The sequence below is a fragment of the Megalops cyprinoides genome, chromosome 7, assembly GCF_013368585.1.
Source record: "Megalops cyprinoides isolate fMegCyp1 chromosome 7, fMegCyp1.pri, whole genome shotgun sequence".
Lineage (NCBI taxonomy): Eukaryota > Metazoa > Chordata > Actinopteri > Elopiformes > Megalopidae > Megalops > Megalops cyprinoides.
Genome location: NC_050589.1, coordinates 1595189 through 1620800, shown reverse-complemented (window position 1 = coordinate 1620800; position 25612 = coordinate 1595189). Strand labels below are relative to the sequence as shown.

The following is a 25612-nucleotide window of genomic DNA, read 5'->3' as shown; positions in this document are numbered from 1 at the left end:
TGTTCAGTGACCGTACAGAATGTCCCTCTACTCGCTCTTTGATTCATCTGATCTTTTCAGATTTTACGGTAACATGCTGATAGGGGTGTCTCTGAACACCTCAAATGTAGAATCAAAACAAGGAAGCAATAAAAGGTGTGTGTCAGGTATGACAGGAACGTTTCTGCAAGCCTGAGTCCCTGCACTGTGCTGTTATGAAGTATTAGGATGAATGGCCTCAGGTGTGTAAGCCCAGATGTGCACACTGCCTGCACCTCACACACTGCCTCAGCACACAGCCCACAGCTCCCCTGTCCCATGCTCTGCTGACACATGCAGTGCTCTTCAAAATAAAATAAAATAAAATGTGTTGTTCATTTTGGAAATCTGCTCTTTACTGGTTGGTGCTGCTCACAGCAGCCATGATGGCCAGAAGGATGTTCACATTCCACATCCGGCAGACCACTGAGACACTGCCTCCACTGCCTCTACTGCCTCCACACTGCACCGAGGCACTGCCTCCACACTGCACCGAGGCACTGCCTCCACACTGCACTGAGGCACTGCCTCCACTGCCTCCACACTGCACCGAGGCACTGCCTCTACTGCCTCCACACTGCACCGAGACACTGCCTCCACACTGCACCGAGGCACTGCCTCTACTGCCTCCACACTGCACTGAGGCACTGCCTCCACACTGCACTGAGACACTGCCTCCACTGCCTCCACACTGCACCGAGACACTGCCTCCACACTGCACCGAGGCACTGCCTCTACTGCCTCCACACTGCACTGAGGCACTGCCTCCACACTGCACTGAGACACTGCCTCCACTGCCTCCACACTGCACTGAGACACTGCCTCCACTGCCTCCACACTGCACCGAGGCACTGATCTACTGCCTCCACACTGCACTGAGGCACTGCCTCCACTGCCTCCACACTGCACTGAGACACTGCCTCCACTGCCTCGACACTGCCTCCACTGCCTCCACACTGCACCGAGGCACTGATCTACTGCCTCCACACTGCACTGAGGCACTGCCTCCACTGCCTCCACACTGCACTGAGACACTGCCTCTACTGCCTCCACACTGCACCGAGGCACTGCCTCCACTGCCTCCACACTGCACCGAGGCACTGCCTCTACTGCCTCCACACTGCACCGAGGCACTGCCTCCACACTGCACCGAGGCACTGCCTCTACTGCCTCCACACTGCACCGAGGCACTGCCTCCACACTGCACCGAGGCACTGCCTCCACTGCCTCCACACTGCACCGAGGCACTGCCTCTACTGCCTCCACACTGCACCAAGGCACTGCCTCCACACTGCACTGAGGCAAATGGGCAAACACACACAAGCTCACAGGGGTAAGAGGAAATCAAACTAGACGTATGAGTAAACTACACTTATTGCCTGATTTCTGCATCATTTATAAAATAATACACCACAGTGTTTAGCATGGACAGGAGGGATTTCTCCTGCCAAGCTTGAGCGAGCCAAATGATTAAATGTAAATACAAATGCACGCACACCTCCCAGAAGGAGCCCCAATTCCTGTTTCAGGAATAGACCTGCTCCCCGCTTCTGCAGATCTGTGACCTAAAGGCACCCTGATCAGCAAAGCTATGGCCATGGTTCATTTGTTTTGGTTTGCTGCTGTTTCCCAATAAATCAACCCTATTTCTATTCAAATCATTATTATTGCACTACAATTATTGGAATATTTCTTTTAAAGCATTATGTCTAATCTTACTTGCATATTATTTTATTATTATGTATGTAAACATTGACTTTTCTCCACAGGAATGCAGTACTTTCCCTGGCTGGCTCTCTAACCTTCTGCATGAGCATTCAGCCATTCTCAAACTCTGTTTTCCATTACTCAGTGTGAAAGACACAGGCAGCAGTGTGGCGTAGTAATAACGTGTAGAAGCCTGAAGCCCAAAGGTTGTTGGTTCAATTCCCAGGTGAGGAACCGAACTGCTTCCGTAAATATCCAGGCACATAAATGGCTAACAGGTAAAAACGTAAGCACCTGGATAAGGATTTCTGCTAAGTGAATAATGTAGTAAGTGCATTAGGTATCCTCTTGTAAGGCTGGCTCTTCCGGAGCCTGTCAGTTCATCGCGAGCGTCTCCCGTTGGCCGAGGTTGCAGCAGGGCTCTCAGCAGCTGAAGGAGTATGCCTTCAGGGAGTCCTTCCCGTTGATCGCCTCCACCGAGGCCACGATGCTCACGTAGTCACAGGCCACGCCTGTGAACCCCCTGAAGACAGGAAAAATCACATCACCTGGGTAATGTTCAAACACATGTATCATCATGCTAATGTATTATTTAAACATTTCACACAGGACTCAATGGTCTGCCACATGGTTAGCTTTGAGGGTTGCTGTGGTATGCTATCGTACATGTGTACATGTGACCTCACTGCTAATTATAGTGTGATGTCACAAAGACCATTCCTATGGATTACTGCTTTATTTGGCAGAATCCACTGCATCTTACACAGAACCATGAGCAACAACCTGATATCCTAAAGCAACACAGAGCAGCCGATACAAATCTCATCAGTGATAAGCATCAGCTAAAGGTTACCTACAGTAACTGTAGGAACAATGGACCATGATCATTTCTAATATTTTTCTTGGGGATCTTTGTTTTTTTTTTTTCTTTTTGAGGGCCAAAAACTCAAAAATCCAAAGGTAATTCCACTAACACGACACCAGCAACCTGTACGGAAGAATGAATGCACTACATTCCAGATGTCTAGCACAAACATCTTTATGTGTTTTAAGAGTTATCGAAGAAGGATTGTCCTGTTTTCCCCTGCAGCCTGTAATCTACAGTCAAATAGCCAATAATGGCAAACACCAAAGTATGGTTTCCACAGACGCTGCCAGGACCACCCAACCCATCCATGCAGACGTGAGCAAGATCTGACCTTTATCAGTGCTGCTGTTCCTGTACCTGGACATTGTGTGCGACCCTCCCAGCAGGTGGTAGCGGCTCTGCAGACTCAGGACGGAGTCTCTGTCCTTCTTCCAGGTTAGCACTCTGAGAGAGAGGTCACGGGACGCAGTGACCACGCGAAAGCTGTCCTGCAGGAGAGCGGGCATTCATCAGAGGGAATGAGTAACACAGGAGGAGGAACCAGACGCACAGAGCAGCACGCAGAGTTAGAGTTACAGCTTACCACACAGACCGCAACGATGGGTTCCGTGTGGTCCTCGAAGCTTGCGAGAACCGCGCCTTTCAGTGTGTACACCCTCAGGGTGTTGGCCTGGGCGATGACAAGAGTGTCACTCCCTCTGGTGTGAAGCAGGACGTCAGAGTCGCGTCCCCCAGCGTCCAGCTGGAACGTCTCCACCTGCTCCACTGACAGCAGGATTATGGGAGTGCTTCACTCCATGTGTCAACGGGACCCAAAAGCCCTTACGGCTCAGCGGCTTCCACATTCAAAGAGCTGAATTCACAGAGTTATGTGGCGAAGAGCAGGTTTTCTTTTTGATAAACCAAACAAGCAAGTAAAATAAATTGTAGAGCACACCTGGACCTAGATTCATCACAATTTACAGAAAACAACAATGCATTTGGGTCAGTGTGATATGAAATGGTCTTCTTTTTGAAATAATGAGGGCTGGACGGTTACATGCTAGAGAGATGCACTGTGATTGTGTTCTTGTGTCTTTCTGGAGACTTAGTGCTGTCCTCCACAGACAGAGTGAGTCCACTTCTCTCCACAGACACATGAAGGTTGGCCTTTATCAGTTTTACAGCTATAGCTTCTGTGGCTTTCAACCCTCAGTGTCAAAGGGGTTGGCCCTAATGTCTGCCTTTTGCTTTGACATGGAAATATTCTACGCCAGCTTTAACGCTGATTCCACAGCTCCTAATACAGTAGATATTGATGGTGATATTGTTGTGAGAACAGGAATGCTTTCATGACAGCAGATTTCTCTTAGTAACAGAGCTCATCTCCCGATGAAAGGTAACTGAACTTTACCTAAAATTTCCTCCTTATATTTGGATTTTTTCATGTGGATGCTGAAGACAGAGACAGCCTTCTTGTGGATGTCCTCACTGCTGTGGATCAGAACCACCCTGGCAGGTTCTGAAGGCAGGAAGGCAGCCGCAACACACCCCAGGACTGGCACCGACCGGCACAGAGGAGGGTCGGCCTCAGAGGCACCGCTCAGACTCTCACTGGAGAACACCTGGAAGATGGATATGAGAAAAGCACTGTCTGACAGAGGTTTAAACCAGAGGAACACTGTATCACTGAGGCCTTAACCAGAGAAACATTGTCTCACAGAGGCCTTAACCAGAGAAACATTGTCTCACAGAGGCCTTAACCAGAGGAACACTGTCTCACAGAGGCCTTAACCAGAGAAACATTGTCTCACAGAGGCCTTAACCAGAGAAACATTGTCTCACAGAGGCCTTAACCAGAGGAACACTGTATCACAGAGGCCTTAACCAGAGAAACACTGTCTCACAGAGGTCTGCTGGAGAAACACCGGCATGGGGCAGCAGTGTTAAGGGTTAAGGAGTAGTAACAAAAAGGTTGCCAGTTCGATTCCCCAGGGGGGTACTCTTGGGCAAGGTACTTAACCCAAAATTGCCGGGCAAGGTACTTAACCCAAAAACGTTCCTGTAGCTTCACAAAAGGAAGTACCTGCGGACTGAAATCAGCGTTCTCCTTTGTTCCTGCAAAAAGCCACTTTCTGTCAGGAGATGAGAGGAGCAGGTTGATCCTGAAGGTATCACACACCACCTTACACGAGAGCTGTGTGAGGCAGGGGCTTGACAGAGTGTACAGGGAACCCCCATTGGTTCCAACCTGAAAAAGAAAGGGCACACCTGTCATTTCAGATTTACCGTTTACACTGTGATTCATGACATAGTTCACGGGGGCAATTTTTAAAGTCTCAGTTTCAATGGCCTTTATATGCTAATTTCCCTCAGTTACATTTAGATATGGTTGGACAGCAGCCACACACTCACATTTACAATTACTCATTTGGCAGCAGGTCTTATCCAGAGAAAACTACAAAAAGCGCATTTAATGGGGTCCGGCCAGTAGCCGCACACATACCGAATCATTAGTGCCACTGTTGAAATATAGGGCCATTGTGGGAACACAGCCACAAAGGGAAGAAGGGCTGCCACAAGGCACAAGGCCTTAAACTATTACTGACAGCTTCCAGCCACAGGCTTGTATCTCCAGCGTGTTTCTCACAGAGATACTACTGCTGCAGAGGCCTGTACTGCCACCAGCTTTAACTTGGGAGGGACAGGGGTCAGAGTTCAGGGAGCCAGAACGTTTTGGACATCGTGGGTAATGAGGCCGCATGTTAAAGCTGTGTGTGATGCAGAGACCTGGGCCACTCACCGCCAGGAGGGGCTGGTCCTGGGGGCCGCAGGGGAGCAGCCTGCAGCCGGAGGAGGAGGTGGGGAAGGAGGCCACCTCCCGCCCAGAGAGCCCCTCCCAGGCCTTCACCAGCCCCGCGGTGTCCGAGGTGAACACGAGCCGCTTCTCCTGATCCACAGCGATATCGTACAGGGCGCTCTGAGCCGGCGAGGCCCACAGCTGGGCACCCTGAGCGGGGGCAGAGAAAGGAGCTTCAGCCCGAGGGGGGCCCTCAGCACCACGTGCAATGTTCGGGGGATCTCAGGGGCTGCTCTCTCACCTGCTGCACGTCCCACGCCCGGACCGTGCCGTCTGTGGAGGCGCTGCAGACCACAGGCGTGGAGTTCCACTCCTCAGAGCACACGCTGCTCCCCAGCAGGTACCCAAAGCCAACTATACGGCCTAACACCCACAACAAGAACATGGATTTTAAAAAATTGTCTTTATCAGATGACTACAAATCAGTGAACAATCAATAAGACCACTGGCTGTTAGTGTTTGACCTAACTAATATGGTGACCACACAGTGACTGTACAAGCTCTGTACAGAAACTTCATTAAATTGCAGGGTTTTTTTACAGGTGTAATCTGCGTACCTCTATGTCCTCTCAGGTTTATACAGGTGTAATCTACATACCTGTATGTCCTCTCAGGCTTTTACAGGTGTAGTCTGCGCAGGAGCGGCCGGTCTCCATCTTGTTCTCTAAGTGCGAGCGCTGCAGGTAATAGCTCTTCCAGGCCCGCTTTTCCCCTCCGGACGCCGCTCTCGCCACATTGCAGAACGGCCAGCGCTGCAGACACAGCTGTCTAAGGGGACAAATTCAGATGGCTTCATTGTGTGGGTACTGAAAGCAGACAGTACGATTACAGACATCTCCGTAACCTCGGGACAGCAACAAATCTGTAAGGCGAAATTCAATTAAAAGCAAGCGCACCGTTTGCTTATCCATGACTGAACAGAGGCATGTACCAACAGATGCGGACACAGTCCAGAAGTCCCCGGGTTTACTGGGGATTCCATGTGTTAATTCCCTTTTTACCATTTCGCAACACAGCCGTGTGTATGAGATACAGGTAAAGGTGGTAACAGTGACAACAGTTGTTTAATCTCCCTTCAGTTTCAAACTATACTTAGCCCTAACGGTGGCCCAGTTCGGCGCTATTCGGTGCAATATGCGCGATGGGCTTAAAGCAGCACGAATCAGGTTATTCAGTTTATAACTCCGAGCAGTGAATGCCACATGCATTCCTGATGTAAGCGGCAAACGCCCCTCATAAGGAGAGGTTCTGGGTCTGACGCTGAACACGATCACTGCGATCACTGCTGCACGCTTCCGTTTTTCTGCACAGGCACAACAGTCGTTGAGATTACACACAAATACTTCAAACTTTCCGCTCTGGCTAATCGGCCCCCATTTTGCTCGTCAGCGTTCGTACTTAGTCTTAGTTCATAGTCGTTCTAATGTACTGATCACTAATAATTTCCGTTTGAACCTGGACGATAAAAGTGTGAAGTTAAAGAAGCGCCAGTGAAAAGTTGTGCGGTAAGTTGCACGCCAGCTGGCCGAAACTCACCTCCATAACCAAGGAGTTTCGGCAGCTTCGTGCCACACCTGTTAAACAATAGGGAAGCTTCTGGGTTAGGGAAAAGGGAAAACAACATGACTATGTAGCTGACTAATGTCATGCTAGTACATAACTAGCCCGCCATCTGCATTGCATTGTAGTAATCTCATTATATTTTCTTAGCTTTAACGCTGGTTTTGTAGTGAAAAGGCAACAGTCACACGGTCACACTTATTATCCTAAACCTGCACAACTGACTGGTGGGGTTGAGCAGTACTGTACTGGACACTGTACCGACTGTTCTGGCAAAAATTGCTCTTGTTTGCGCTAAGATTCATTACCTTACAGACCCCGGAAGCTCGTGTTAACTCGTCTTCGTGGAGAAATGAGAAAATGTGAATCAAGCAATCCAACGACAAGCTGGACGAGTCAAATTCCATGATGTGTAACGAAATTGCCCGCTGCGGAATGGGACACACCTCTATGCGCTCAGACTGTTAGCACTGCAGCTAAATTAGCTTGTCAGGTAGCCGACTTCCCTGAACCCGGGATGGACGATTATTACAAGATATATGATAGCTAGCGTCGCTGCGTCATTTCATTTCGGGGGTCACTATCGTAGGGAGGAAAAAAAATCATTCATTGTGATGTGGCGGGTTGTTAATTGCAGTGTTGTCTGAATGAATTAAAATTTAAGAAATATTAATATTCTTCATTAGTCACAGAAAGATGAAAGGTATTTAGCTACCCTGCACAATTACAGTGACTATGACTATTCTTGCTGCACTCAGCTATCTTCGACTAAATAGTTTGCCTACGGTGTCTCTGTAAGGACAAATAGCTTTGTTTCTGTGTGTGTGGGGCAGGTGATTTCACCTCATGGAAGATTCCATGGGGGAAAAATGTAATTTCGTACAGAGCTTCATAAAGAACAACAAAATGCAGTTATATGACATTATAATTGCGTATAACTTAAATACAGATGCGTGTAATGTTATTTTAGTAAAATGTACCCTCTAATGGGTACATTTCCTGCAGGAGCAGTAGCCTGCAGTTCTTGTCCTGTAGGTGGCGCCATTGTCAAATATGTGAAGACCGTCTTTATAAACCCGTCAGCGCAGTGAGCAGCTGGTGCTCTCCGGCCTCGCCGAGACCCGGCCGAGTGGGGGAGCGGGAAGTTAAGCGATGCTTAAATACAAACAAAAATAAAAGGTGTCAGTTTTTACAAATAACAGCATTAATATATCAAAATATATATTACAAAAATACTCAAGGTGAAAAAATTTAGACTGTTGTATGACTTCATGACTTCCTAAAGTTTGCTATCCGTCCTACTAAAAGTCTGAAGGGGCGTATTACCCTTCCAGCCCCAATCAGCTGCCTCACATACGAGGCACTGAGACCAGGATGAAAAGGGATACTCACCCGTTTCTAGACACCTTGGTGAGTATCGTCTCGAAGTAATCTGTCGAAATTTGTATGCACCGAAGCTGTTTGTTGTTGTTTATAAAATCATCAGAATATTCAGTCCTACGGTAGACCTAACCCATGCACTGCGCTTACAACCTGCAAAAATGCTGTTAAAGGAATTATTAGTGTGTTAATAAGCTGCTTAATATTTGATATTAAACAGCACAGTGAGTATAATAATATGAGTAGCTTTGCAGAAGGACAAATAGCGTAGCCGGAAAATAGACAACAGAAGATCATAAAGCTGTGAAGGGCTCAATCGACTGATCAAGGCACGTCGCCTGTCCCAAATGCATTTACCGGCCCGTTAATTCGATGGTCCGCCCCACCTAATGCTGAGTAGGACTACACCACGAGTATGAGCCTTCTGTTGTGGGAAAAATAAAGCGTCGTCATTCCAACAGCGCTGCTGTTGATGGTGAGGACGGTCTTAGGTCTGGATACAGTCTGCAAAATGAGTTTGCGTTTTCCTTGGAGCGGCGTAGTCTTTTCGTGTTTTGCCGCACTTGTGTCTTACGGCAGGCCGCAGGGAAAGTCGTCTCCGCGGTGAACAGGTGAACGCTCGCAGTGGGACTGTTTGTCAGATTCCAGAGATGGGCTCTCTTTACAGAACACGCCCTGACAGATGAGGTAGATATAGGACCTGCGGGGAGAGCAGGAACTGAGAGCTGGAGATTAGCGCGGCGCTGCGACCGAGCTGCGCCTGTAAGGTTAGCCCACCTGAGGCACGTGCGCCAATGCCAGGTGAGCCCAGAACAGAGGACAGCATGAGAAGGGGCCAACGATGGCATTGCTAGTATTTTACCATGGAATTTATAATATTCGAGTCCTTTTTTGGAGTAGCCTACACTGAACTGGAGTTGACCCGACAGTGACAGGCGATCAAACAATCTTGAAGATCGTATTTCCCTACTCAGTCTTAAAGATAAAGACAACAAAATGTGCAGGAAAACACGACTGTGGATTTTTCACATCTTTCTTTGCCTTGGGATTGTGTATTTAAAAATTGGGTAAGTCTAATCCCAACATGTTCAGACCTGATGGCGCATTACTTCACAGGGTTCTAGGGGATATTTTCTTCGTGGGGAAACAGACAGGTTGTGTTGGTGGGGACTATTAACACTGTAGTGGGCCTCTACACTGAAAAATGAAAACAGGTATGTTGTAACTACTTTCCAATGTAGAAAATGGACAGTAGGCTGAGAGGTGCTTTAAAGTTATGGTTGAGAGACTTTTAAACAGTGTATAAAAGTCCTTAAGCTTGAGTCTTGATTAAGGAAAACACTGAACGGTGTCTTGGCAAATGAATATCACGATATACCAAGATTTATGGAAGAGGATTCTGCAGGATATCAATTTAGAATCACTCTACCTGTGAAGAAGTCAATTACTTTTGGAGGTCTCTCTGGCACTCCCAGGACCACTATAGAAAGCACTCTACTTCTGAGGGAGTTTCGTTGTCATAAATACCATCATTCCTGAACATAAAGAGGAATTATGTAGCAGACATGGCAGCACATTTACCCAACCAAAGGTCTGCAGGATGTCTTTGGAAAAGTTCAGACTTAGAGGCTAGAGTGGTCATTGTCATCTCTGTCTGAATATGTGGTGTTTGCTTGCTTATGTATGAAATAATCACATTTTATTTAATGTAGTATTCCAAACAGAAGCATTGGTACAGTGCATTGCACAGAAATGGTGTGAATTACAGCCCATGGGACATGAAGTGTTTGGAAGGAAGAGCAATTATATATTGCCAACAGAGAAGAGTCATCTACGGTGATGGTATCAGAGGCAATACTGGTTTGCAGGCATAGAAATAACCTACTGGATCAGTTTACAGTTACCTATAGTTTTAAAGGTGTTATAAATATGCATAAATATCTATGTGAGAGCATAAAAAACCAAAAAGGAACAGAAGTGGGTTCTATCAGTTCTCTGATTTGAGCAGAAGATGATGTTTAAGGCCAAATGCATTTCTTCTCATCAGCGAGCACAGACCGGACAGCCCAGACAAGCGAAAACCTGCGTGCTGCTTCTGGACTGTCCCCTGAAATGGGTTATTTATGACCGTTTCTGAGAGTTGCCCTCTCCGTCTCTCTGCGCAGAGGTTTGTCCTCCGTGGTGGCGCTGGGAGCTAGCATCATCTGCAACAAGATTCCCGGGCTGGCCCCCCGGCAGCGGGTCATCTGCCAGAGCCGCCCGGACGCCATCATCGTCATTGGGCAGGGCGCTCAGATGGGCATCGATGAGTGCCAGTTCCAGTTCCGCTACGGCCGCTGGAACTGCTCGGCGCTCGGGGAGAGAACTGTGTTTGGGAAAGAGCTGAAAGTGGGTATGTTACAAACCTGTAGGAAAGCTTTACTCTCTTACACAGAGATAGCAAAGCTTCTGTCCTTCCGTTGAGTTATAGCATGTGGAGCTGACTCCTTCACCTTCTCATTCACCTGGGCTGGAAAACATTTGAGTCTTCATGCGGGTCTGCTGTAGTGTCAGTGTTCCTTCTGCAGACGGTTCAGCTCAGTCACACTGTGGTTATGCTGCAGTGTCAGTGTTCCTGCCGCAGACGGTTCAGCTCAGTCACACTGTGGTTATGCTGTAGTGTCAGTGTTCCTGCCGCAGACGGTTCAGCTCAGTCACACTGTGGTTATGCTGTAGTGTCAGTGTTCCTGCCTCAGACGGTTCAGCTCAGTCACACTGCGGGTCTGCTGTAGTGTCAGTGTTCCTGCCGCAGACGGTTCAGCTCAGTCACACTGCGGGTCTGCTGTAGTGTCAGTGTTCCTGCCGCAGACGGTTCAGCTCAGTCACACTGTGGTTATGCTGTAGTGTCAGTGTTCCTGCCGCAGACGGTTCAGCTCAGTCACACTGTGGTTATGCTGTAGTGTCAGTGTTCCTGCCGCAGACGGTTCAGCTCAGTCACACTGCGGGTCTGCTGTAGTGTCAGTGTTCCTGCCGCAGACGGTTCAGCTCAGTCACACTGTGGTTATGCTGTAGTGTCAGTGTTCCTGCCGCAGACGGTTCAGCTCAGTCACACTGCGGGTCTGCTGTAGTGTCAGTGTTCCTGCCTCAGACGGTTCAGATCAGTAAACTGTGGTTATGCTGTAGTGTCAGTGTTCCTGCCTCAGACGGTTCAGCTCAGTCACACTGCGGGTCTGCTGTAGTGTCAGTGTTCCTGCCGCAGACGGTTCAGCTCAGTAAACTGTGGTTACGCTATTGATGCAGATTGCCTCAGAGTCCTAGATGTGATTGTGGTGTGGTGTCTTGTATTTGATTGGCTGTGCAGAGACTTTGAGTGGTCATCTTGATGATTTTATTCATTTTTTTTAATTGTTAGTGATTACTACATACATGTTTGAAGCGTTTGGTAAGCCTGGTCTAATATAAAGCCCGAGAGGCAGTATTGCTGCCCTTACTCTCAGTGAAGATTTTGCCAGGTTTTGGGAACCAAGAATCTCTTTTTGCAGACACACCTTCTTCGGCTCTGAGCCCAATAAATCCGTAAAACCTTCCCATAACTGAATGCTCAGAATGGCCCTTTTTCAGGTGGAATGGCACAGATCCAAGATGTTTATCTCAAACAGGTCAGCGCATACTTCGGTTCCTAAGGAAAAACTGACAAGCCTGTCATATCTATGAAAAAAATCCTATTTTGGGAAAATTTATAGAGTTTGACAGACTCATGCCCAGTGTACATGCACGTGTGAAACTCTAAGAATCTGCACAATGTTTCTGTAGTTCATATACAGTTCCATTTAATTTTTTTTCTGGTTCTCGTCTCCACTAAACTTTCATTTTACAAAATGTCAGAAGAAACATAAGAAACATGGAAAACAAAATATTTTTTCAACTGTAAGATATGTTTGAATAATACATCATTTTATCTATGGCAATATTGTTCATTGGCTTTTAATGTTCATTGTAACTGTATTTGATTGTTTCCATATTTATTTGCATTTTGAATAAGGCATACAGGTGGGGTGTAATTTGGCTGTATAGTGTATTCTAATCTCAGTCTCATGCAATGTAAGTCAGGCCTTTGTTGTGTGTTAATACCACCACCAATACTGATACTACTGCAGACACTACGACAAATACTGTTACCAATGCTGCTGTTGCTATTGCACATACAACAACCACTACTACTAATAATAATGATAATAGTAACAGTCAACTTAATTTACATGACTTTGTAGTGTTTATAAACAGAATATGACAAAATATCAAAGTTTTACAATAATGATGTGAAGCAGCTGTTATCAGCACCTCATTCATGAAATAAAGGAAGGAGCACTGATATCTACAACATCAGACAACACACACACACACAGATACACACACACACACACACAAACAGATACGCATACACACACTCACACACACACACGCGCACACGCATACGCACACTCACTCACACACACGCACACAAACACACACACATTGACCCACCGGTCGTGTCAGCTGGTGCAGCAGAGGGTGACTCAGGTCTGACTGACGCTCTTGGTACGCAGGCTGTGTTTCAGCTATGTCGGGTATGCTCGGAGGTGCGTTCAGCCAGGCCCTCTGGCTCTGTCAGTAACACAGATTCACAAACGGCCTCTCCGTTCAGGCAGCAAGGAGGCGGCGTTCACCTACGCCATCATCGCCGCGGGCGTCGCCCACGCCGTCACGGCCGCCTGCACACAGGGCAATCTGAGCGCGTGCGGCTGCGACCGCGACAAGCAGGGCTTCTACTCCCCCGAGGACGGCTGGCGGTGGGGCGGCTGCTCGGCTGACATCCGCTACGGCCTCGGCTTCTCCAAGGTGTTCATGGACGCCAGAGAGATCAAACAGAATGCCAGAACGCTCATGAACCTCCACAACAACGAGGTCGGCCGCAAGGTAAGACACGCCCAGCTCAGGGGGGGATAGAGTACTCGTCAGTCAGCACTGCAGTTAGCACTGGAAATCCAGCTTAAACCCTGGAAAAAGCTGGGCAGAACACACAAAAACATGTATAGATATAGATGTATATTTGTGCATATGATATACAAAAAAAGTTTTATTTTATCACTGATCCTAATTCAAGCCCTTTTGTACTAAACTGCATCTAGAGATGCAGTAATTGCTAAAGCAGAGGGGTGGAGCTAGGGATGGGGGTGGGGCTGGTTGGGGGTGGGGCATAGTGACATCAAAAGTGACGTTGCTTTGAGAGCTGTCCCTGCCGCCGTGTGCCGGTGTCCCCCGTTCAGGTCCTGGAGAGGAACATGCGTCTGGAGTGCAAGTGCCACGGCGTGTCGGGGTCGTGCACGGCCAGAACCTGCTGGACCACGCTGCCCCGGTTCCGCGAGCTGGGCTACCTGCTGAAGGAGCGGTACGACCACGCCCTGCACGTGGAGCCCGTCAAGGCCCGGCGGAACCGGCGGCCCACCTTCCTCAAGATCCGCAAGGCCCAGTCCTACCGCAAGCCCACGCCTACTGACCTGGTGTACATCGAGCGGTCGCCCAGCTACTGCGAGGAGGACACTGTGACAGGCAGCGTGGGAACGCAGGGCCGGGTCTGTGACAGACACTCACAGCAGGCCAATGGCTGCAACCTGATGTGCTGTGGGCGGGGCTACAACACGCACCAGTACTCGCGGGTGTGGCAGTGCAACTGCAAGTTCCTGTGGTGCTGCTACGTCAGGTGTAACACCTGCAGTGAGAGGACAGAGGTGCACACCTGCAAATGAGAGGGTCCGTCTGCGGGGGTTTCATTCACAGACCGGACGCGTTAATGAGAGCCGATGCGCTCACTCTCACAGTTCTCCTGCAGCTGTGGACTTTAGGGAAATAACAGGATGGTCTTTCCTTTGCATCTGTTCTCCGCTCTCTGCAGGAGGTCATGGCTCCTGTTCCAATCACAGGGAGACAGCACACTCACGGGACTGACGGCAGCACAGACACGCGAGTGACATCACAGACACTATAGTGACGTCGAAAACACTGGAGTGACATTACAAACAGTAATGACAGCAGCACAAGTACTTGGCATTGCAGTGACATCACAGACACCATTGTGACAGCAGCACAAACGCTGCAGTGACATCACAGACACCATTGTGACAGCAGCACAGACGCTGCAGTGACATCACAGACACCATTGTGACAGCAGCACAGACGCTGCAGTGACATCACAGACACCATTGTGACAGCAGCACAAACGCTGCAGGGACATCACAGACACCATTGTGACAGCAGCACAGACGCTGCAGTGACATCACAGACACCATTGTGACAGCAGCACAAACGCTGCAGTGACATCACAGACACCATTGTGACAGCAGCACAGACGCTGCAGTGACATCACAGACACCATTGTGACAGCAGCACAGACGCTGCAGTGACATCACAGACACCATTGTGACAGCAGCACAGACGCTGCAGTGACATCACAGACACCATTGTGACAGCAGCACAGACGCTGCAGTGACATCACAGACACCATTGTGACAGCAGCACAGACGCTGCAGTGACATCACAGACACCATTGTGACAGCAGCACAGACGCTGCAGTGACATCACAGACACCATTGTGACAGCAGCACAAACGCTGCAGTGACATCACAGACACCATTGTGACAGCAGCACAGACGCTGCAGTGACATCACAGACACCATTGTGACAGCAGCACAGACGCTGCAGTGACATCACAGACACCATTGTGACAGCAGCACAGACGCTGCAGTGACATCACAGACACCATTGTGACAGCAGCACAGACACAGAGAAGCGTGTCTGGCAGGAAGTGCCCACACGTCCCCCAGGCTGCCGAGAGAAGCTAGTACAGCTGCTATCACTGACTGTGCTACGACTGACTGCTGTATGACTGACCGCATTGCCACTGACCGCATTTCCACTGACCCCACTATCACTGACCACTCTCCCAATGACCGCACTGCCACTGACCACGCTGCCATTGACCGCATTTCCACTGACCCCACTATCACTGACCACTCTACCACTGACCGCATTGCCACTGACCGCACTATCACTGCCCACTCTCCCATGACCGCACTGCCACTGACCACGCTGCCACTGACCGCACTACCACTGACCATGCTACTACTGACCGCACTACCACTGACCACTGACCGCACTATCACTAACCACGCTACTGCTGACCGGTCCATGACTGACCAAAATATCCATCACTTCATATATTATATCAACTCTCAGTTGTAGAAAACAATGAAATGTTCTGTATTTTGGCATGATTGATTAAAACAAAAATGCCAATATTTAGTTTTTCCAGAGAAACATTATTTTATATGAACATATAAATATTAATTTATGAAAGTGGACACTGCTACTGATTTGTAGTTCTATTTGAAATGAACTGGATTAAGCTTTCTTTGTGGAGTGTTTTGCTGATGTGGTAGGTCGCTTTGTTACAGCTCAGGGAGGCAGTACTGACAGTGTGGTTCTGAGCAGGCAATCTGCCTTGCTGCTAGCAGCTGCTTGTCAGCAAAATCAAACTGGATTTGATTTACAAGCAAAATACCAGCTCTGCTGAATGACAACAGTGTGTCAAAGCTCACTGACTGATCTGTCTGTAACACAGAGTGAGGAGTTAGGAGTGGTCTCTTCTCCTCAATATCATATTTGTTCTGAAATGAAAGCAGAGGATATAAGGATAATTTTTTCATTTTGTTTTTTTTTTGTATGTGCAAATTTCCTTTGAGAAAAATCTTGTCTAAGAAAATGTATTTTGTAAGAGACTATTTAATATATATGAATATATTATTTATATTATTTCACCATAAATCGTATTCTGCCTGCAGTATGCTGTTGTTTAAAGGACTGAGCTTCTTAGAGCTGAATCAGGGGTAAACATGTGACTCCATTAGGATGTGTTATGAAACTTTACACTCTTTGTATTTACATTTAGTGACTTGGCTCTTTCCAGCATGACTTAAAAAGCAAAGATATAACAGTGCATCTCTATCTGTTTGATATTGATGTTTGTGTTTACTGCTTTAATATGAGAACAGAGGTCATAGTACTGATGGCTTGATTTTATGAATGGCATTACTGTAAATGGAATTGAACTGCTACCCATTCCAGAGAGTAGGGGGGGTTCATTTTCACCAATCAGATTGGCAGTCAGTCAAAGCCTTCATTTAATCGTCCTTCTGATTGGTGCAAATGGAAAGGAGTAGAGGGCCCCTTAGCCTGACTGTCAGAGTGAGTTCTGAACAGGAGACTAACTAAAACATACAGGAATGACAGTTTCACCAAAGAACAATAAAGATTTGTTTACTTTTATATAAAGAATATTGGAAGTGGATTGCATTTGTCTTCTGATGAACAAAGAGAGTGCCTAATTTATGAGCTATTTTAGAAGTCCCTGAATACAGCTCATTAGTTGCCAAATTCATCTCATTGCATGATGGTCTTATCAGATCTAACAGGCTGGATAGGATTGCAGACTGGAGAAATGAGGTCCAGCACTGCGCTCTGAGAGAGGAGGTGACTCATGGATTTGAGATTCATGCTGAAATGCTGTTTTCTGGAAGACAAAGCGGGCAGTTTTCAAGTCCCAGCTCCAGTTTGAAAAAAAGGGAGAGACCAAAGGAGATTACTGCAGTTAAATGACATTCTTAAGAATTCACCACTGTAGTTCTTCTAATCAAAGCATTATTATAACTTTATTATACCTTTATACTTAATTTTAATGTATGCGTGTGGGTTTGTGTGTGTGTGTGTGTGTGTGTGTATGTTTGTGTGTGTGTGTGTGTGTGTTTTTGCATGTGTGTGTGCGTGTGTGTGTGTGTGTGTGCGTGTTAGCACTAGGTGTAAACGCTCAAGGAGAGAAGTCAGTGCCGTTTCACACTGCGTGGCCTTTCTGCCAGAAACCTGCTTTTTTTGAAGATTGATTGACATGCCTGACATTATTATCATAACTGTTGTTACTACATTTTGTGGATGTTTTTCTACAAACGTTTTACCCAAACAATGTGATGAGCATCAGTTGGAACTTGGGCCGTTTCTTATATCTCATACAGAGAAATTAAGAATGAAATGTTTTACAATTTATGTTTATATACTCAAATTATTTCATTTGAGAGGAAGACAGACCTGCGAGAGGCCAGGAGGAATCCTCTGCTCGTTACTTTTGCTTTCACAGATTGGTACGTCTGCTGTCTCGTAGTGTAGTGTTTACTACTCCACTGCGGAGTGTGAATGGGGTAATGGCACACTGCTGTAGAGCTGAGACACTCTGTTATTACGGAGGACTGACGCCTGGACTGAGTGAAGTCAAAGCTAACTTTCAACTCTTTCAGCACCTTTGATGTTGCCAGTCATCCAGACATTACATGTGTTGCGAGATTACAGGAACCAGGTTTGTAAATACGCTCTGTTGTCATAACAGCCGTGCAGGGTGTTTTTTTAGAATATGATTAGTCTGCAGATGTTTTATCTCCAGACACAGGCCTGCAGCTTTCACAACTCCAGCTCCCACAACAAAGACGGAGCACGCCGCTTAACAGGCAGCATGTCTGTCTGCCGCCGAATTACGAAACCCCCGCGAAAACTGTATGCGTGAGTGTGGGTGATCAGATGCACATCCCATCCATGCTGGGTGCAGGGCAGAGAAATATTGATGAGGTAAATTTTGGCATATTTACCACAGAGATTATATTACATCACATTACATTGCATTCGTTTTGCAGATGCTCTTATACAAATTAACTTCCAACACAGGAGAGCATAAGTGTGTCCGTCCGAGTTAAATTAGCAACAGTGGCGGATCAGGCTAACAGCACTCCCAGACTCCTTTCAAGCACTATCACCTGTTACCCTGTGCTAACCTGACTAGACAGCCTAGAAACTAAGGTAGGGCAAATACACACACAACCATACATCACAGATGCATGTTGTTGCTGTGGTTATTCACCTGGGCTCAGGTGAGTTGTGTCTGTACTGAAACACAGCCTCTGCATCTCCACACAGATCTCCATCACTCTGACCCCTTAGAGGTCCAAGGTTCAAACGAGTAATAGCATATCTTCACCACCTTCAGGATCCAGGAAGACCATCAGGTCTTCACCGGTGAATTCAATCACAGCCAATGACCGATCGGCATTGCTGCGCCAATCCCATGCCTGGGTTTTCCCTACCAGCAGTGTGCCATGTCTGGGCACATACACCTGACACCCACTGGCTTCTCCGAAGACGTGGGCTGTGGAGCAGGTGGGCAGTCAGGACATTGAGGGTTCGCTATTTCTCCAATCTGACCAGGTGGTGGAGCTAGCGAGTGGCCTGGTGCTGGCTTTACACCACTGGGACTCTGGCTCTGCTCATCTGACAGGTCACCTTGCCGAGTGTCTCACATGATAGAAAACAGAAAAATCACATGCAATAATGAGGTTGGAAATAGCAGGGCTGCCAAGCATGTTTACAAAACCCTGTTTCTGAAACTGTGTGTTGTTGCTCCCTCTCCATAAAGGAGCAACTGTCAGAGTCCGACACAAGCACTGATGCCAAAATCAGAGGCTGTCCCTTTACATCACAGACTCTCGCCTTTATAAGGCCTCTGTGCTGCTCATCAGTGAGGGGTTTAGTATTTCTCCCAATTTAGCTGCTCTGATCCTTCGTAAGTTAGCAGCACAATGATGACAGATTAATAGCATATTTGGTGTGACTGCATAATCTAATTGCAATCCAACGGGACCGGCGATATCAACAGGAGTCTCACGATGAGTCACGGTTGACTGAGGTGTAACATTCAGAGGCAAACTCTGACAAGCCAAGACGGGAGCTGTGCTGACGGGGGCGGGGCCGTGCCAAGCTGCATTACTGGCATCCTCGTGTCTTTGTGTGCGAGCTCCACCCTGCCACGTGCACCCACACCCCTCCGACACACGCAGCGGGCGTCACGACTGAAGCTGCGAGGTCAGGGGAGGCCGTGAGGCTGGGACAGCATCCGTCACATTCTGACAACCAACCGCTTAATGAGGCAAATTCAATGAAATGAAACTTAACTTAATATTAATAATATCAATTTCCAGAAGGATCGGTCTCGGAGCGCTTCACAGAGAGCGCTATAGTGAGACAAAATTACATCAGATACATCGTAGCATGGAGTGGAAAAAAGTAATGATATGAAAACAAATGGAAAAATCCGGAGCGTGATAGCATAAAAACATTGACATGTAAACTATATTTGATCTCTGCTGCTTTGTACACAAACATGTCCTCATATGATGCCTTGCTATTATATAAGCAAAAAAGCCCTGCTACTGTGAGTTAGTCATTAGTCTGCTTCATATTTTTGAGGTGCAGTGATTTTGAATGAAGAGGTGCAGTGATGACACAATTATTATGAGATCACAAATCATCCATTCGCACAGCTGGATATTTACTGAAAATAAACCAAGGTTATGTCCCTGGCTCCAGCGTGCAATAGCTGTTCCCCCCAGGGAATCAACCCTGCAGGCAGGAGTTAAACCTGAAACCTTACAGGCCATAACAGGCTCTTTGTCCATCTCTCCACTGTCTCTGAGCTGCTCTAATGTTACACAGTCATACTCACATCCGGACTACATTTTACTGACATATTGCTCTTCTAATTCTCTTTGACTGAAGCAAATTTCACTTTAAAAGATGACAAAGAGAAGCATAAATGTCTGTACTGAAAACCGTAAGACTGCGGGGTTACACAGGCACAGAGTTACACAGGCACAGAGTTACACAGGCACAGCGAGAGTTACACAGGCACAGAGTTACACAGGCACAGCGAGAGTTACACAGGCACAGCGAGAGTTACACAGGCACAGAGTTACACAGGCACAGCGAGAGTTACACAGGCACAGCGAGAGTTACACAGGCACAGCGAGAGTTACACAGGCACAGAGTTACACAGGCACAGTGAGGATGGTGATTCCCCTTCCTCCGGCCAGCAGAGCGGCAGCTGTGGTCCTGGGACAGGGCCTTACCCTGCTGCTGCTGTTGCAGCCTCTCTCTCCCCCACCTGAACACAGCGGGCTTCCCAGCACGGCAGCCCTGTCCTCGGGGGAATTCCGTCTCCTCTGATTGGCCCGTCAGCGCCACTCAGGGAGATGATGTATGTGCAGGATGTCAGTGGAAACATTCCATAACCAGGAACGTGTCTGGAAGCAGCAGTAGCAGCCCAGGCCTGGTCTCCTGCCACTGAAAGCAGACAGAGGGAGAATCGAACAGAACAAGGCCCCCTTCACAAGGATAATCACATCACCCCTCAGGCCACCAGGAGCTGGAACCCCCACCAGCAGCAAAACATGCTGCTCATCAATGCACAAAAAATACAGAAACTTATATGACTACAATTTCAATTGAACAGGAAATATCAGTATACTAATGCCGTGTTTCCCAACCCTGCTCCTGGAGGCACACTGTCCTGCATATCTTCTATGTATCCTTGCTGCTTGACAAAATCAGGTGTGCTCAGCTAATCAAAAGTGCCACTGATGAGTTCAGTCAGGTAGGTAGAGCAGGGATAGATAGAAGATATGCAGGACGGTGTGCCTTCAGGAGCAGGGTTGGGAAACGCTGTACTAATGAACTGTATACCTGATATGGGTCCTCTCTTTCCAGTAAAAGAAAAACAAAAAGGAAGAAAACTATAGTCCAAATACCACTGAAGGGTTTCTTCCTGCAGGGGAGGGTACCCAGCATGCTCTGGGTTTATGTGGTCAGATGATGGGTGCATTCATTTCCAAGCCTTCATGTCTTCATCACACTGTTTGTCTTTTTATGCTGTTTTCCCAGAGTTCCTCTTACCTGCCTTCTCCTGAGGTCAGACACGCACACAGGGATCATTTTATGGTGGAGGACTGTGATACAAAAAACAGTCTAGTGAGACATACACACTGTCTCAGTGTTAAAGTAAGCCAATTTAGACAGTATAGAATTTAGATTGTGCCCCTCTTGGGTATCAAACTGGCAAGCCCTGCAGCTCACCTGTGTAAGACGCGTCAGGTATCAGCAGATCAGGCTGAGAGGCAGTGTGTGTGAAATCAGGGTCTCCTCCCAGCCTGTGTGAAGCCAGTCGGGCAGGTTTGCGGTCTCTCCCTCCAGGCTGCTGCGCACCTCTGGCTCTGGGGCTCTCCATGAATGAACATGCACACGGAGCCGCTCCTGCTCTGGCAGCACCTGTGTGCAGAGCGCCACATTCATCAGCAGCCCCTGCCACAGCCACGGGCCCCGCGCTGCACGCTAATCAGAGAGCTGTCAGGAGCTTTGCTTGGAAAGTGCTTCTGGAATGAGACACGTTAGCAGCGCAAAACGCAAGTATAGTTACAACATGGAAGGCAAATCATCTACATGATCCTCCTTCCTCTTACACTGCTTTAACACTGTCTCACGCTCACACATGCTCACACATGCTCACACACACACACGTACACGCCTCTGCACTGCACACACATAGACACAAACACACACACACACGGCTCTGCACTGCACACACACACACACCCACACACACACACACACACACACACACACACTCACACACACACACACACTCACACACACACACACCTCTGTACTGCGCACGCACACACACACACACACACACACACACACACACCTACCTCTGTGCCACAAAGGTGATTTTCTCTTATCTCGCCAGCAGGGGTCACTGTTATCAGCTGACACATTTCACTATGTCAGCAATGATATCAACAGTGTTCATAGGCTGCTTTATGTTTTTATGTCATATGTTGTATAATAAGAATTCTTATTCTAGGGTAAGATATAATCGTTAGATGATATTTTCTTAATTCAGATTGTTTTCAATTGTCCATTCTTCATTGTTACTGTTATATTTGAAGGGCCATACGTAGAAATGACCAATTAGGTGCATTTCATGTTTGTACTTGAATATTTTACAACCTTTGCAGCCTAAACATAATAAATGTCATAATAACACAGACAGCACGTTGGATGAGTTGGTATCCAGACAGGCCTTCTGAAGCATCTGCTTCCTGACTCCTCTGTGTGTGAGAGCTGCAGGCTGAATGGCTGAGTGAAAAACAAACTGTAACTCTAACTGAAACCGACTGTAACTGTAACTGACTGTAACTGTGCTGCTCTGATTTCCACTTCAGAGCTCTGTGTCTGAGAGAACCCTGTATCTCTCCATCTGTGCTCCACGAGGCAGACGAAGCAGGTCACCCAGGTGCGCTTTACCTGTCCATGAACTTCCTCTCACCTCATGTTTCAGACAGCAGCTCTCCCTCTCTCCCTCACTCTTTTCTCCTCTCCCCCCTACCCCTCTCTCAGGCCCTCAGGTCAGAAAGTTCTCACTGTCATTGTCTCACCCCATCTCTCTCTCTCTCTTTCCCCCTTTCTCCTCTCCCCCTCTCTCCATCTTTCTTTCAATAAAGTTCAACTCACATTACCGATACAGAAGCTCCCTCTCTTTCTCTCTCTGCTCCCCCTCTCTCCCTCTCCCTCCCTCATCCATGGTGGCTGAATTCTTGCAGTGAAGGCCTTGGCAGTGCTTCTCACAGTACACACATCCCTAATGTGTTTTTACATGAAGCTTCTGATGAGGGCGGATCCGCGCTCCTCCGCGGATCACCTCGGGGTGAAGATTACACAGCAGCCCTGATCCGAGGCCAACAGCCTAAATCAGCTCTGATCACCTGACTCTGCTACTGATGCTAAATACAATCAAAGAGGCAGAGAGGCGCTGGGTGTGCCACTGGAGGCAGAAAGGTAGGAACCATAAAGATGAGGCCAGCGAGCTCAGGGAGTGAAGAAAAGGGCAAACGGCACTCGTACAAGGTCAGTTATTTTCCCTCAAAGTCACAAGCAGCAGTGCATGTCGACCAGGTCATCTTCAGGCAACGGCGATAATCGTAGTAAACACATATGTACTTAAAAAAAAGACTTATGCAGCATTTAGGTCCATATAAGTTTAGGTCCATTTAAAAGACCTTAGTGCTTCTCAGTGGTCAATTCTCTGATTTCCTTACTCCAGAAATACCAAAATAAACAGTCAACAGCTTTATGATTCCCTCTGGGTATATCTCCCCATTTCTGTCCTCCATAATTCCAGGTAAATCTCAGTTTCACCTGTTGGAGAGCATTCACCCTTTTAAGGTGCGCTTTGAGTGCGCTTTACCTGCATGAGATGAAGCCGGCCTTTGATAATGCGCTGTAACTGTAGACCCAGAGTGCCTCTGTCCTGGCCGTGTTGCATGAGGGCGTGTGATGTGGATTCCTGGCTGTGGAGGATCGGGGGGGGATGCAGAGTGACAGCAGGCAAAGGGCTGTTTCGGGGGGGGGGGGGTGCGCTCATCAACCTCATGAGCACAAAATAACATCCTCGTTTGTCGTCTGGTTTCTTCAGTGCAGCTGAAACAAAGCCTCTGTATCAGAGCAACTCCACAATAATGCAGGACTCATCACAGAGCATTTCCCTTGTCACAACTGAAGAGCCCTCTCCAGACGCAGCACACGACTGCTCTTCTCTCAGAATGGAACATTAGCATTCATATCTCCACTGTTACTTCACAGTGACACGTGGCTCTGAGGCAAGTTTCCTGGTCTAGTGTCCCTGTTCATCATGTCTTTCAGACAGATGTGTATCACACAGAAGTGTATCACACAGGTATATCAGCAAAAGGTGTATCAGCCAGGTATATCAGGCAGGTAAGTGTATCGGATAGATATACTGTATCAGATGTGTGATATCAGCTGTATCAGAGAGGTATATCAGGCAGTCATGCATACAACAGGTATATCAAATGTGTGATATCAGGTATATCAGACAGGGGTGTTTCAATGAGGTATATCAGATGTTTACAGAGGGACGTGTTATCTTAAAAAAAGAGTAAATAATACAACAGGTATATCAAATGTGTGATATCAGGTATATCAGACAAGGGGGTTTCAATGAGGTATATCAGATGTTTACAGAGGGACGTGTTATCTTAAAAAAAGAGTAAATAGCTGTACAGACAGTCCATAGTATTTAATTAAATTATGCCATGTCGTATTAAGATGGGGAGAGACACACCAGGCAGTCGGTTGACATGCTCCGACGGTGTAGTCAGTCAGGGTTGGCCGAAAATTCTTTAAAAAAACATGCTGCAGCACAGAGGCTGCAAAAGTATATATTTTAAATCTAACAGCTCCTTGTATTTAAAATGTAAAATTTCTGACAAATGCTTTCATCACAAACTCGTCACTGCTGTCAAGACAGCTGACAGCTTTCTCACAAATACGCCTACATGCGGAGAACAAACTCTCAAGACCTGGAGGGCAGCAGTGTCTGCAGGTGTAGCTAACCTCTCCTCTGGCAGCTTCTCCATCAGACAGCAGTGTGTGCAGTTGTAGCTAACCTCTCCGCTGGCAGCTACTTTCTCCATCAGACAGCAGTGTCTGCAGGTGTAGCTAACCTCTCCTCTGGCAGCTTCTCCATCAGACAGCAGTGTCTGCAGGTGTAGCTAACCTCTCCTCTGGTAGCTTCTCCATCAGACAGCAGTGTCTGCAGGTGTAGCTAACCTCTCCTCTGGCAGCTTCTCCATCAGACAGCAGTGTCTGCAGTTGTAGCTAACCTCTCCTCTGGCAGCTTCTCCATCAGACAGCAGTGTCTGCAGGTGTAGCTAACCTCTCCTCTGGCAGCTTCTCCATCAGACAGCAGTGTCTGCAGTTGTAGCTAACCTCTCCGCTGGTAGCTTCTCCATCAGACAGCAGTGTCTGCAGTTGTAGCTAACCTCTCCGCTGGTAGCTTCTCCATCAGACAGCAGTGTCTGCAGGTGTAGCTAACCTCTCCTCTGGCAGCTACCTTCTCCATCAGACAGCAGTGTGTGCAGGTGTAGCTAACCTCTCCGCTGGCAGCTTCTCCATCAGACAGCAGTGTCTACAGGTGTAGCTAACCTCTCCTCTGGCAGCTTCTCCATCAGAAGCAACAGTATTATCTCTGCCCATTTACTGCTTGTTATTCTCGACTTTATAGACAGAAGTTCAATCCTCGAGACATGAGAGGAAACATCTCTGCCAGACAAGGGAAATAAAGTATTTGCTAGGATTGTCATGTGCAGAGGTGTGTGACCAACAGCTACGCACACAGCAGCTCAGCAGGTGATTCAGCGGGGTGTGGGAAATCCCCTTCACCCTCAGTCAGTGAGAGACGGGACAGAGGCCTCCCTTAGAGTGCCTGCAGGCCA

General features: G+C 47.6%; 2 protein-coding genes across 3 annotated transcripts; one reads left to right on the top strand and one right to left on the bottom strand.

Moving 5' to 3' along the window:
• Window positions 1–1222: 1222 nt before the first annotated feature.
• On the bottom strand, window positions 1223–7478 carry fbxw12 (F-box and WD repeat domain containing 12). Of its 2 annotated transcripts, XM_036533474.1 has the most exons (10): window positions 7301–7478; window positions 6969–7006; window positions 6031–6200; window positions 5674–5795; window positions 5376–5582; window positions 4659–4823; window positions 3987–4197; window positions 3177–3358; window positions 2951–3081; window positions 1223–2248 (listed from the first exon to the last, which is right to left on the bottom strand). In XM_036533474.1, exons 1-10 carry the CDS (start codon window positions 7397–7399, stop codon window positions 2149–2151), a joined length of 1425 nt encoding a protein of 474 aa, XP_036389367.1. In that variant the 5' UTR covers window positions 7400–7478; the 3' UTR covers window positions 1223–2148. The 2 variants fall into 2 exon arrangements, with proteins under 2 accessions (XP_036389367.1, XP_036389368.1); XM_036533475.1 differs by lacking the exon at window positions 6969–7006 and having other exon boundaries at window positions 7301–7376.
• A 1848-nt stretch (window positions 7479–9326) lies between these two features.
• On the top strand, window positions 9327–14137 carry LOC118780790 (protein Wnt-7a-like). Its single transcript, XM_036533477.1, has 4 exons — window positions 9327–9439; window positions 10538–10764; window positions 13036–13307; window positions 13658–14137. Exons 1-4 carry the CDS (start codon window positions 9369–9371, stop codon window positions 14135–14137), a joined length of 1050 nt encoding a protein of 349 aa, XP_036389370.1. The 5' UTR covers window positions 9327–9368.
• The last annotated feature ends 11475 nt before the right edge of the window (window positions 14138–25612 follow it).

Coding starts and splice junctions, on each gene's coding strand:
- fbxw12 (XM_036533474.1), bottom strand. CDS start 7,399: ATGGAATTTGACTCGTCCAGCTTGTCGTTGGATTGCTTGATTCACATT. Junction 6,201..6,968: donor GAAACTCCTTGGTTATGGAG/GTGAGTTTCGGC, acceptor TTGTCCCCTTAG/ACAGCTGTGTCTGCAGCGCT. Junction 5,796..6,030: donor AAGCCTGAGAGGACATACAG/GTATGTAGATTA, acceptor TGTGGGTGTTAG/GCCGTATAGTTGGCTTTGGG.
- LOC118780790 (XM_036533477.1), top strand. CDS start 9,369: ATGTGCAGGAAAACACGACTGTGGATTTTTCACATCTTTCTTTGCCTT. Junction 10,765..13,035: donor TGGGAAAGAGCTGAAAGTGG/GTATGTTACAAA, acceptor CTCTCCGTTCAG/GCAGCAAGGAGGCGGCGTTC. Junction 13,308..13,657: donor ACAACGAGGTCGGCCGCAAG/GTAAGACACGCC, acceptor TCCCCCGTTCAG/GTCCTGGAGAGGAACATGCG.